The sequence below is a fragment of the Solanum verrucosum genome, unplaced genomic scaffold (assembly GCF_900185275.1).
Source record: "Solanum verrucosum unplaced genomic scaffold, falcon-dt-bn FXZP01000182.1, whole genome shotgun sequence".
NCBI classification, from domain to species: domain Eukaryota; kingdom Viridiplantae; phylum Streptophyta; class Magnoliopsida; order Solanales; family Solanaceae; genus Solanum; species Solanum verrucosum.
Genome location: NW_026020378.1, coordinates 5,019,759 through 5,034,458, shown reverse-complemented (window position 1 = coordinate 5,034,458; position 14,700 = coordinate 5,019,759). Strand labels below are relative to the sequence as shown.

The following is a 14,700-nucleotide window of genomic DNA, read 5'->3' as shown; positions in this document are numbered from 1 at the left end:
TTATACTAAGGGTTTTGCCCTAATTCCAACAGAGGGAGCAACAGCAGTGTTAGAGCATAATGATGGAGGTACATAAAAGCAACTCTGAAAGAAACGGTGCTGAAGAACTTCCACCGCTGTTGGCCTCTTGCAAGGATCCCACGAACAAAGCCAAGTTATTAGATTAATTGCATCCTCGCTAACATATGGGAGTACTTCAGACAGAGTTACACCACAGATCTGCGGAAACTGGTAGTTGATAGCACCAGCAAGTTCGTGTCCATGAGCCCATTCACTCTTTGATGGAGTACCTATAACACTGCATATTCTGTAAATCTCATCTGCTTCACTCAAACCAGGGAATAGAGGACGAAGAGTTAATAACTCAGCCATTATTGCACCCATTGCCCACATATCAACAGCAGGACCATATATTGGTGATTGTAAAAGAACTTCAGGGGCACGATACCAGCGTGTTGAGACATATTCAGTATATGGAGGCTGAGAATTGATCTCCCTAGCTAGACCAAAATCAGCAATTTTTATAGTATGATCTTTTGAAACCAACAAGTTCTCTGGCTTAAGATCGCGATGAAAGTATCCTAGTTGATGGATGGATGCAAGACCTTGAAATATTTGGAAGCACCAATTTCTGACTTGTGATTCTAAGAAAAGATGAGGTCTATTCTCCATAAGATTATATAAGTTGCACTCCATGTATTCAAACACAAAGTATAATATGTCATTCTCTCTAATAACTTCTTTGAGCTTAACTATATTTGGATGGCTCATTCTCCTCAATGACTTGACTTCTCTCAAGTTGATGCATTCTTCCCATGAATAATAGTTCTTCTTCATTTTCTTAATTGCAACCACTTCACCCGTCTGTTTATTCAAAGCTCGCCACACATTCCCAAATGTACCATTACCAACTTCCTTAATTATTATGTACTTTTCCATTAGAACTAACACACGTTGTTCCTCTTCACTAGTTGATTGGAAAAAGCAATACTTACTATTCACTAAATAGGAACTAGTAGTCTAACACTAGGAAAAAGCTTGCCAATGAAGGACTTTCTGGAATGATTTGAGCAGAGGTACAATTGATCCATGTCTTAAGTAAAATTAATACACTGGAATTGAACTCTAACAAAGCCACGGAAGAAAGAATGCTTAACTCTACCAAACCCTAAAAAACTGAAGTTTATTTGTTCTTTGTCCTTCAATCTCACGTCCTATTTATAATACTAAGAAATTAACCAAACCAATTCCGATATGAAGAAGGACAAACAAATTCGATAAATACCAAATATTAAGTTCTAAACATATTAGGATAAGTGACAAAGATACCATATTTAGATATTAACAAACCAAATTAAATTAGAATCAGGAAACCTTTTCCAATATGAATTAGGACAAATTAATTTTAGCTAGACATAAAATAAATAAATATCAAATAAAAAAATTCTAAACAACTTAGAATTCCTACTCTTAGTTTATTTCCTAAATAATAGAAGAAATATTATTAAGTTGATGGTTAAAAAATTGGTTTGACAAATAAAACATCAAAAATAATAATCCTTTATTTCCACGCTTTAATAATAACTTGGGGGAATTCATTATATATATTCCCTTCATACTTATTGAAAGGGTTTTTAAAAATCCATATTTGAGAATTATTAGACTAATCATTTAGTTCAACATTTTAATAAGAATAGAAAGAGAAAGATAGATATTTTTTGCTTGAAGTTATTTGATTCACTTGAAATCAAATAAGCAAATAAATAAATTGTGAAATAGTTTTCTTTCATCCTTCAAATCACCTCAAAAAGAAGTGTTTTTTCAAGCAACTTAAAAAGAGCTTTTCTTTTCAAGTAAATGTCCAAAAATAACTTTTAATTTCAGTTGTAAAATTTAAGAAGTTCTTCAATTAATTTAGTTAAATAGATTTTAGTTAACTTTCGAATAATCGCATATTAGCTGACGTTTCAAGTGCTTAAAACCTTCTTGATCAAATATTAATAAGAACCCTTATCCATTCTTTAAATTTTTTAAAGATTTTTTTGTTAGAATCATTAAAAATAAAGTTTTCTTAATTTCTTTAGTATTAATTAGTGGCAATTCTGTCTAAAAATACTTTTACATAATTTTGAAAGTATTTAGATATTTTAAAGTGATTTTTCAATCAAGGAAAGTAAAATCACTACGACATAACAATTACACTTTCCCAAAATTATTTTTCCTTAATCTATATCTCAATTAATATGAGTATTATAGTGAAATATATCTCAATCAATACAAGTATTGTAGTGAAATATGCATTTCAATTATTATGTTTTAGATAATTAAAGTGCAAATCTATTATAAAAAAAATTAAAAGTAAAATGCTCAAAATAATTACATGTTCATACCCCAATTCAAAGTAATTCAAGAAATACTCATTCTCTCAAAAAATAAATAAATTACAGCTCATACCTTCATTCATTTAGGCTGATAATTTTCGCTTAACTGATACTAAATCACTATTATATATTGTATTGGTGTCATTAAGGATGATAATTCCGCTTAACTAATATTAAATCTGTATATATATATACTGTATTGGTATCATTAAGGTTTCTTCTTCAGAAATTACTCATTAATCAATGATAATATAAGAGTATATGTATATTGTTGTAGTACATTAAAGTTTCTTAGCTTGTTCATAAATTATTTATTAGTCCTTTTTCTTAAAAAAAAAAAAAAAAAAAGCAAATTTACCACTAGATAGTGTCTAGCGTTATTTTATTAAACATAAAAAAATATCAATAAGGATAAATACAAGCAAGGGGGGCTAGGCATTACCTTACCAATCCTAATGAAGTACCTAATTTTTGTTACCTAACAAACATGAAGAAAATAAGAACTAGAGAGAACTAAGTATTTTGTGATGTGAAAATTTTATAAATGACATATATAAGACTAATATTTTCAAGTTATGACAGTATAGTAAAATTTTCAAGTTGTAACAATAAAAAATTTCAGGTTGTAACATTTTATTAATTTTTTTAAAAAATAATAGTAAAAAATATATTTTTTTAAATCATAAAAAGAAAAAAAACAGATAATTAATTTATAATCATTAATTTGAATACAATAAGTATAATTAATAATGCCATAAATTTAGGAGATTCAAAACAAAACAGGAATATTTATTTTCCTTTTTTTGCTCAATCAGTAATTAATTCAAAAATCAGATTTTCTTTTATTTTCAAACGTTTCTCTCTCCCTCGATTTTTTTTCCTATCAATTTGTTTTCCTTTTTTTACTCAACCAGTTAAAAGTAATGCAAAAATCAGATTCTCTCTTCTTATCAATATTAATAAAACATGGTGATAGATGGGATCCTTCAGGTTAGTGTTCTTTGCGATTTACTATTTGTATTGTTATGTTATTCAAACGAAAAAAATAATAGGAACAATGAAACTGTAAAGAATTTTTTTTGATTTTGTTTGTATATAATAGATTTAAATTGTTACGTTTTTTGTATGAACATTCTTTTGTTCAGATTACATAATAAATTTTTGAAACATGAATAAATATTAGTATGATTTTTTTTTTAATTTAAGGTTTCTGGTAAAAAAATATTGATATCATTTTTTTATGTATGCTGATTAGATATAGATTTTGTATAATACTTTTAATTGTGGCATTATTTTAATTTATACTATTAGTTTTTGATATGAACATTAAATTTGTTCATTCTTTGCATGAATCATTTATCGTTTTTGGTATGACTCTAGTTTAAAAATTGACATAAAATCTGTATGAAATTGGTATACTAGTTATATCAGACTTGAATGGAAACTGGTAATGTTTTGGTACAAATCTGGTATGATTCAATTTTTATTTTTGGCATTATATTGGTATGAAATTGTGCATAATAATGAAATGAATTTGGTGTATTGCTTATTTAATAAAAGACAATTACTAGTTAGAAATGATATGATTTTGATATTCTTTTTGGCATGAATCTGGTATGAATCTGTGTTGACTTTTGACATGGAATAGGTATAGGAAATATGCATAAAAATGGTATGAAATTTAATTTGTATACTCATATAACGTATGTATTTGCACTTTTCTATCATGTTTGTAGGGAGATAACTTGAATGCTAGAAGGGCTAGTACCCTGCTGGAAAAAGTCATAATTTATTTTTATTTTTATTTGGTTGTTTAATTGTGACAAACTCGTGTTTTGATTTATTTTGCCTTTTAAATTAATGAATTATAATTTCAAAACATTTATTATGTGTACTACTTAATTCTTTGTGTATTCTATGCTTTTTAAATGTATAGTGAAAAATTTGATAATGCTGATATGCAATTGGTATCGACTGGAAAAGTTAAGTCAAAATTAAGTATGAAAATGGTATCCATTTGGTATCCAACTAAAGTCCCATTGATTGAAATAACATGTAATTGATATTTCAACCGAATTAGCCAACCTAAAACTAGTTAATGTTGTATCCAATTGGTATACACTTGATATCAAGCCGATATCCCACTGGAAAATTAAAAAAAATAATAATTGAGATTTCAATCGAATTAGCCAACCTAAGACTAGTTAATGTAATTTCTAATTAGTATTCATTTGGTATCCAAATATCATTGGAAAAATAGAAAAAATAAAAAGTAATTGAGATTTCAACCAAATTAGCTAACCTAAAACTAGTTATTGTTGTATCCAATTGGTATCTATTTGGTATCCAACTGAAAAAAATAGAAAAACTAAGATGTAATTGAGATTTCAACCAAATTAGCCAACCTAAAACAAGTTAATATTGTATCCAATTAATATCCATCTGAAAAACTTAAGTGTAACTATGTATCCCGTTGTCCTATAAAAGGAATCTCAAAATATTTTAATTTTTACTATGTTTATGATGTGTTTTTCAAAACTAAGAATCCAATATAAATCTGGTTAATGCTGATATCCAATTTGTATACACTTGGTATCTGACTTGAAAATTTAAGACAGGCTAAAAATAAAAATGTATGAAGTTGGTATCCAACTGATATAAATCTGAGAAGAATAAATCTGATAATGTAAAATAGTGCATATTATATATTGTTGTAAAAAACTTAGCAAAAACAAATATATATCATCTAAAAATTAAAAAACATGTAATAATTAAAATTCTAAGCTACAATCGACTATCTCAAATTTATTTTTCATAGTCTTGGTTTAGGATAATAGGTAGTATCCGGAGCATGTACTTTTGCTATGCGGGGTCCATCAAATTTGCTAGCAACAGTTCCAGTTACTTCACTCTCACTAATTGCGCCATCAACATTCTTGCTTCTTCCACACTGCCATAGGATTGTGGCGTACCTTTGACGATGGTACTTTGTATCGCTATCAATGTGACCCGTATTAAAAACTCCATTCCTAATATATTCAGCAAATAAATATGTGTACATACCACAATCACTGAAACAACATTGAAGAAAAAAATAATTTTGAGAAAGAAAATGAATTAATTATTATGAACAAATCACCAAAAGATAGAAATACATATAAATTTCATATAAATTTTTATCTCCATTTCACCAACTTCAATCGGAAAACAATTTAAATACAATTGTGGAAAAGTCATACCAGATTTATACAAACTTCATGTCAATGCACAAACATATTAATACAAAAAAAAATCATACCAACTACATAGTATATCAATTTCATGTCAAAAATATAAAAAATCTGATCATATACAACTTTACTAAGTTGTTTCTTCTTGGGAATAGTAACACTCTTGATCGCCGGATTCGCATTCCTGTTGGTCGGCGGAGTTTGAGTCAAGATGTTAAAAGATGAAGCCTCAATTTCAACATTAGAAACCCCTTCTAACGAATCTGGACTCTTTCCAAGTGCATGCTTATGTTTTTTATTCTTCGACATGTTTTTTTGTTAACCTAAACTCTAGATTCTTTGTATTGTTTAGAAGATTTGTCCTTCTTTTGAGTGTACAAAGAAGAAGATTCAAGATGATGAGAGAGAAATATTTACTATTTCTTCTTTTGGATGTACAAAGAAAAAGAATGATGATGGTGAGAGAGAAAGATCTACCATTTGAGTAAAGGTTGAATGTGGGGGTGGGGGTACTGATTTGGCGTGTGAGTCAGAAAGAAACGTGCTAGTGGAGGTGGGTGGTTGATGTGTGAACAGTAAAAGAATCCCTAAAAATGTGTAATATTATGTGTGAAAGGTAAAATATCCCTAAAAAGTGTAATATAATTATCATTGATTCTCTCTTACCCTTAATTTTATTTATCTCACCTATTAATTAAAATATAATTATAAAAAGCTAATTATTTAATAAAGTGGAATTAATTGAATTATAAATAAAAAATGATCTATTATAACTTGCAATTAAAATGTTATAAGTAGTAATATTTTAAAAGTAGATCTAAAACTTGTAATATTACTCCTTAAATATATGTGTGGGGTGATTTTTCCTTTTGTGATCACTATAGAGTTTGTAATACACTCAATGATGATATTACAAATGAGGATTCTTAAGTGATGTAAAAATATGTTAATCAAGAAGAATGTTGAGTTATCAGCCTAAAACTTTCTATAACAAAAACATGAATTAAAAAAAGTTGATTGCCCATCAAAAGTGCCACTCCCCGAGCCTACACCCTGGACGTGGCTGGCACTCGAGAACCATTAATGTCCCCAAGCGAACCCTTGGCGTGACTTACTTAACTCAGCGGAAGACTCTAAGCATGATTACAATGATCAAATGAACTTACTCAAATAGCTTAATAATATAACTTAGAATGTTAGAAGAATTAAACATTCAACTTGGCCAAAATGGCAACCCAAGTCTTAACATAAGATAAAATGAGAAGACTAAAGAACTAATAACTGATTGTCCATGAAGCCTCTAAAACAACTGAGATGAATGTTGGGACAAACCCCACAACATCCTAATGAACTAAACTAGAAAGCAAATAAAGGAGTCCTCCGGAATGCAAGGAGGCTCACCAACAGACTCTAAATGCTCAAGCTGGATCAACAGGGCGCTGGATGCTGATCATGGTTACCTGCGTCTGCATCATAAGACGATGCAGGCCAACTGGCATCAATACACACTACTAAAAAACTGCTAAAAACGACGGACAGAAAAGCGACGGGAGAGACGCTATTTGCCACGCTGTCTGTCGCTTTTTAATAAAAATAATTATTTTTAAAATTATTTTTCAAAAAGCGACGGACGGCATCTCTTAGTCCGTCACTTCTTTTCGCGGATTTTTGCGCGAAATATATATATAATTAATAATTAATTGATTAATTATTTTTTTAAAGGAGTGACGAACATCATCTCTAAGTCCGTCGCTTTTTGGTCAACATGACTGTTCAAACATTTAAGAAAAGCGACGGACAACGTCTCTTAGTCCGTCGCTTTTTTGGTCAAAATTTTGGTCAACTATTTAAAAAAAACGACGGACAAAGAGACGTTGTCCATCGCTTTTCTTAAAATATCTTTGACCCATATCGGGATTTTCTTATTTTCTTTTCTCTCTCTCTTTTTTCTCTTCTCTCTTCTTCTCTCTTCACTCTTATTCTCTCCCTTTTCTCTATCGATCTCCCTCCACCAGATGGCGCCTCAACCTCCACCGCCGCCGCCGTCACCGCCTGTCGCTGCCTCTCCTCTTTGTTAAGGTTGGTGTTTAGTTTTAGGTTTTTTTTTTCAATTCTAGTGATTATAGTTGATTGTTAGTTAGTATATTATTGTTTTAGTTTGTTGGGTTGTGTTATTGTTAATTTGATTTGATTATTGTTAGTTAGGTAGAGAATTGGAGATTTTTTATTTTAGGATTTTCTTTTAAATTGGGTATTGTAATTAGTGAATGAATTAGAGTTTTTATTTATTTTAGGACTAGTTTGAACTTGAGAATATGTAATTTGATTGTGAATTGAGATTTTAAAAAAAAAATTGATTGATATATTGTTAGTTAGTAAAATGTTACTTTGAAGTTAGAAATTAGTAATTGAAGTGTATATGATGAATGCTTGAATGTCATGACTATATAGTGATGAATGTTTGAATGTCATGAATATATATTGATCGATGAGGTTTTTTGAATTAGAACTTGAATATATAACTAATTGTTGGATTAGAAGTTTATATATAACTAGATATAAACTTGAATTTAGAACTTGAACTTGGAGCTTGAATATAGCTAATTAATTCTTTGATTAGAAGTTTATATATAAATAATTTTATAAATTGGATAGGAATTATTGAATTTAATTAAAACTTGAATTTTTGTAGGATTTTAGAACTTTAATTAGTTTGTGAACTTTAGAAATCTTGAATTATTATATGATTTTAGAACTTTAGGTTGTGAACTTTAGAAATCTTGAATTATTGTATGATTTTAGAACTTAAAGTTGTGAACTTTAGAGAACTTGAATTTTTGTAGGATTTTAGAACTTTATAAGGATGTGATCGTTAGAAATATTGAATTATTGTAGAATTTTAGAACTTTAAATTGTGAACTTTAGAGAACTTGAATTTTTGTAATATTTTAGAACTTTAGGTTGTGAAACGTTAGAAATTTTGAATTATTGTAGAATATTAGAACTTTAAGTTGTGAATTTTAGAGAACTTGAATTTTTGTAGGATTTTAGAACTTTAAGTTGTGAACTTTAGAGAACTTGAATAATTGTAGGATTTTAGAATTTTAGGTTGTGAACTTTAGAAATCTTGAATTATTGTAGGATTTTAGAACTTAAAGTTGTGAACTTTAGAGAACTTGATTTTTTTGTAGGATTTTAGACTTTATAAGGTTGTGAGCGTTAGAAATCTTGAATTATTGTAGGATTTTAGAACTTTAAGTTGTAAGCTTTAGAGAACTTGAAATTTTGTAGGATGTTAGAACTTTAAGTTGTGAACTTTAGAGAACTTGAATTTTTGTAGGAACTTTAGGTTATGAAACGTTAGAAATCTTGAATTATTGTAGAATTTTAGAATTTTAGGTTGTGAATTTTAGAGAACTTGAATCTTTGTAGGATTTTAGAATTTTAAGTTGTGAACTTTAGAGAACTTGAATTATTGTAGGATTTTAGAACTTTAGGTTGTAAACTTTAGAAATCTTGAATTATTGTAGGATTTTAGATATTAAATTTGTGAACTTTAGAGAACTTGAATTTTTGTAGGATTTTAGAACTTTATAAGGTTGTGAGCGTTAGAAATCTTGAATTATTGTAGGATTTTAGAACTTTAAGTTGTGAACTTTAGAGAACTTGAATTTTTGTAGGATTTAAGAACTTTAGGTTGTGAAACGTTAGTAATCTTGAATTATAGTAGAATATTAGAACACTACTAAAAAAACAGTGAATACCGACCTAAAAATTTCCGACCTCAAATGGAGGTCGGTAATTTCCGACCTCCGGAGGTCGGTATTTACAAGTAGTCGGTTTTTATTCAAAATAAAGAGGGAAAACCAAATTCCGACCTCCGGAGGTCAGAATTTTTCCCGGAAAAAATGAATTACAATAAAAATACCGACCTCATGAGGTCGGTATATTTTATATTTAATTGAGAAAATAATACCGACATCAAGAGGTCGGTTTTTATTGTAATTCATTAAAAATTCCGACCTCAGGAGGTCGGAATTTTTTCTCAATTAAATATTTTATAATTCCGACTTCCAAATGTCGGTAGTATGTAATTAAAATACCGACCTCATGAGGTCGGTATTTTTATTTCATCTAATTACTATTAATTAAAGCGACATCCGGAGGTCGGTATTTTTATTTCATCTAATTACTTTTAAAAGCGACATCCGGAGGTCGATTTGCGGAAAGCGGGAAAACCAAATTCCGACCTCTGGAGGTCGGAAATTTTCTCGGAAAAAATGAATTACAATAAAAAGTGACCTCTTGATGTCGGTATTAAAAAAATAAATAAATAACAATATTTTATTTTTTCTCAATAGGTTTTGTGTAAAATAAAAAACAAAAAAAATTATAATACCGACTTCCGTATGTTGGGAAAATTAAATAGTAAAAATAAATTAATATAAAATACCGACCTCATGAGGTCGGTATTTTTTATATTTATTTGAGAAAATAATACCGACATCAAGAGGTCGGTTTTTATTGTAATTCATTAAAAATTCCGACCTCCTGAGGTCGGAATTTTTTCTCAATTAAATATTTCATAATACCGACTTCCGAATGTCGGTAAAAATTAAATAGTATGTAATTAAAATACCGACCTCATGAGGTCGGTATTTTTATTTCGACTATTAATTAAAGCGACATCCGGAGGTCCGTATTTTTATTTCATCTAATTACTTTTAAAAGCGACATCCGGAGGTCGGTTTGCGATTTGCGGGTAAACCAAATTCCAACCTCAAGAAGTCGGAATTTTTCCCAGAAAATGAATTACAATAAAAACCGACCTCTTGATGTCGGTATTATTTTCTATTTTGATTTAATTTTATTTAAATCGTTTTCCGGAGGACCATTTTGTGTTCTTAAAATTTAATGTGATACATACATATATATATATATATATATACATAGATGTATATATATGTATGTATACATATACATATATTATATGTTGATGTGTAGTTTAATTATATATGTTTAATTAATAAAATCAACCTCAAGAGGTGAGTTTATATTAAAATAATTATATATATATAATTATATATATATATATATACACACACTAGATATAGGACCCCGTGCCAGCACGGGGCCCAATATATATTTTTTATTTATTTTAATTTATGTCATATTATGGAATTTGAGAAGTTATTGAAATTTTTATATGATTTTAATAATATTTTAAATTGTTAGCTATTGTGATTTGTAGTACTTTTTTTTAACATAATTTTGAAAATAATAGTTATTACTCTCTTTGTTCTAATTTATGTGGCACATGCAGAATTTTAAATATTAACCCTTTTTTATATGTCTCTTTAATATATTAAGTTGTTAATTATTGTATTTTATAGTACATTTTGAACTTAATTTTTAAATAATATATGTTATTTCCCATGTCCCAATTTATGTGGCATTAATTGATAGATTTGTTGGAGTCGAGCGAATTTTTTTTGTTAATTATTGTAATTTATAGTTTCTTTTTTATCAATTTCAAACAATATATGTTGTTAATTGATAGATTTTTTGGAGTCGACTATTTTTTTTTTTAATTATTGTAATTTATAGTATCTTTTTCGTCAATTTCAAACGATATATGTTTATCAGATAATCCATTTTATGTGGTACCAATAGAATTTAGAGAGTCAATTAAATTTTTTATATAACTTTGAAATATTTAAGCCGTTAATTATTGTACTGTAAGTATTACTTATATTATTTTTAAATATATTTAAATATTATATGTTACCTTTTTTATCCTAATTTATATGGCATTGATAGAATTTAAGTGTCAAATAATTGTTAATTATTGTAATATAATATGTAGGACTTTTTATGTAGTTTTTACTATTTTTAAGCATATTAAGTATAGTATTACTTATATTATTTTTAAATATATTTAAATATTATATGTTGCCTTTTTTATCGTTATTTATATAGCATTGATAGAATTTAAAGTGTCAATTAATTGTTAATTATTGTAATATAATATGTAGTACTTTTTATGTAGTTTTTACTATTTTTAAGCATACTAAATTGTTAATTATTTATATATACTACTTTATTTTTTATTTTAAAAATATGTAATCAAGGAAAAATGGTGACACATGATGATTAAAATAAAGAAAAATACAATTATTGGTCAGCCGCCATGAGAAAGGTGGTGGGGCCCACTTTAATTAATTAAAGAGTAGTAGATTTGATGGATATATGTGTCATTATGGAGATGTTGGATGGTTTTTTTTGTCTAAAGAAGAAAAGGTACAATTATAAAGCATTGACATACAAAAGTTTTAAGGAGCAAAAGCTAGTAAATACCAAAAATACCCCCATTTAATTCAGCCAATTTATTCATTTGTAGCTTTTTGTTGGGGTCCAGTTCAACCCTTTTTTTTTCTTTTTTTTGCCACGTGTCGACGGAAAAGAGGATCTTTATTCACTCTTCTTATATAGTAATATATATATATATATATATATATATATATATATATATATAAAATTTAACTACACATCAACAGAAGTTTAATTTAATAAATTTACATATATATATAGATGTATATATTTACATATATATATATATATATATTTACATATATATATATATATATATATATACATAGATGTATATATATGTATGTATACATATACATATATTATATGTTGATGTGTAGTTAAATTATATATGTTTAATTAATAAAATTAACCTCAAGAGGTGAGTTTATATTAAAATAATTATATATATATATATATATATATATATATATATAAATAACAATATTTTATTTTTTCTCAATAGGTTTTGTGTAAAATAAAAAACAAAAAAATTATAATACCGACTTCTGTATGTCGGTAAAATTAAAGAGTAAAAATAAATTAATATAAAATACCGACCTCATGAGGTCGGTATTTTTTATATTTAATTGAGAAAATAATACCGACATCAAGAGGTCGGTTTTTATTGTAATTCATAAAAAATTCCAACCTCAGGAGGTCGGCATTTTTTCTCAATTAAATATTTTATAATTCCGACTTCCGAATGTCGGTAGTATGTAATTAAAATACCGACCTCATGAGGTCGGTATTTTTATTTCTTCAAATTACTATTAATTAAAGTGACATCCGGAGGTCGGTATTTTTATTTCATATAATTACTATTAATTAAAGTGACATCCGGAGGCCGGTATTTTTATTTCATATAATTACTATTAATTAAAGCGACATCCGGAGGTCGATATTTTTATTTCATCTAATTACTTTTAAAAGCGACATCCGGAGGTCGGTTTGCGGTTTCTGGGTAAACCAAATTCCGACCTCATGAGGTCGGTATTATTATTTCTTCAAATTACTATTAATTAAAGTGACATCCGGAGGTCGGTATTTTTATTTCATATAATTACTATTAATTAAAGTGACATCCGAAGGTCGGTATTTTTATTTCATCTAATTACTTTTAAAAGCGACATCCGGAGGTCGGTTTGCGGTTTCCGGGTAAACCAAATTCCGACCTCCTGAGGTTAGAATTTTTAATGAATTACAATAAAAACCGACCTCTTGATGTCGGTATTATTTTCTCTTTTGATTTAATTTTTTTTAAATCGTTTTCCGGAGGACTATTTTGTGTTCTTAAAATTTAATGTGATTATATATATATATATATATATATATATATATATGTTTAATTAATAAAATCAACCTCAAGAGGTGAGTTTATATTAAAATAATTATGTATATATATATGTATGTGTGTGTGTGTGTATATATATATATATAATTTCACGACACATCAACAGAAGTTTAATTTAATAAATTTACATATATATATATATATATATATATATATATATAGATGTATATATATATATAGATGTATATATATAAATACATATATAGATGTATACATATACATATATATGTATACATCTATATATATGTAAATTTATTAAATTACATATATATATATGTATATATATGTATGTATATGTATGTATACATATACATATATTATATGTTCATGTGTAGTTAAATTATATATGTTTAATTAATAAAATCAACCTCAAGAGGTGAGTTTATATTAAAATAATTATATATATATATATATATATAAAATTTAACTACACATCAACATAAGTTTAATTTAATACATTTACATATATATATGTATATATTTACATATATATATTTACATATATATATATATATATATATATATATAAATTTATTAAATTACATATATATATATATATTATATATATATATATATACATAGATGTATATATATGTATGTATACATATACATATATTATATGTTGATGTGTAGTTAAATTATATATGTTTAATTAATAAAATTAACCTCAAGAGGTGAGTTTATATTAATATATATATATATATATATATATATATATATATATATATATATATATATAAATAACAATATTTTCTTTTTTCTCAATAGGTTTTGTGTAAAATAAAAAACAAAAAAAATATAATACCGACTTCTGTATGTCGGTAAAATTAAAGAGTAAAAATAAATTAATATAAAATACCGACCTCATGAGGTCGATATTTTTTATATTTAATTGAGAAAATAATACCGACATCAAGAGGTCGGTTTTTATTGTAATTCATTAAAAATTCCGACCTCAGGAGGTCGGAATTTTTTCTCAATTAAATATTTTATAATTCCGACTTCCGAATGTCGGTAGTATGTAATTAAAATACCGACCTCATGAGGTCGGTATTTTTATTTCTTCAAATTACTATTAATTAAAGTGACATCCGGAGGTCGGTATTTTTATTTCATATAATTACTATTAATTAAAGTGACATCCGGAGGTCGGTATTTTTATTTCATATAATTACTATTAATTAAAGCGACATCCGGAGGTCGGTATTTTTATTTCATCTAATTACTTTTAAAAGCGACATCCGGAGGTCGGTTTGCGGTTTCCGGGTAAACCAAATTCCGACCTCATGAGGTCGGTATTTTTATTTCTTCAAATTACTATTAATTAAAGTGACATCCGGAGGTCGGTATTTTTATTTCATATAAT

The 14,700-nt window shown here is 27.1% G+C and overlaps 1 protein-coding gene across 1 annotated transcript; it reads right to left on the bottom strand.

The window, feature by feature from the left end:
- On the bottom strand, positions 1 to 939 carry LOC125838572 (cyclin-dependent kinase F-4-like). Its single transcript, XM_049517625.1, has one exon. It carries the CDS (start codon positions 937 to 939, stop codon positions 1 to 3), a length of 939 nt encoding a protein of 312 aa, XP_049373582.1.
- Between the last annotated feature and the right edge of the window lie 13,761 nt (positions 940 to 14,700).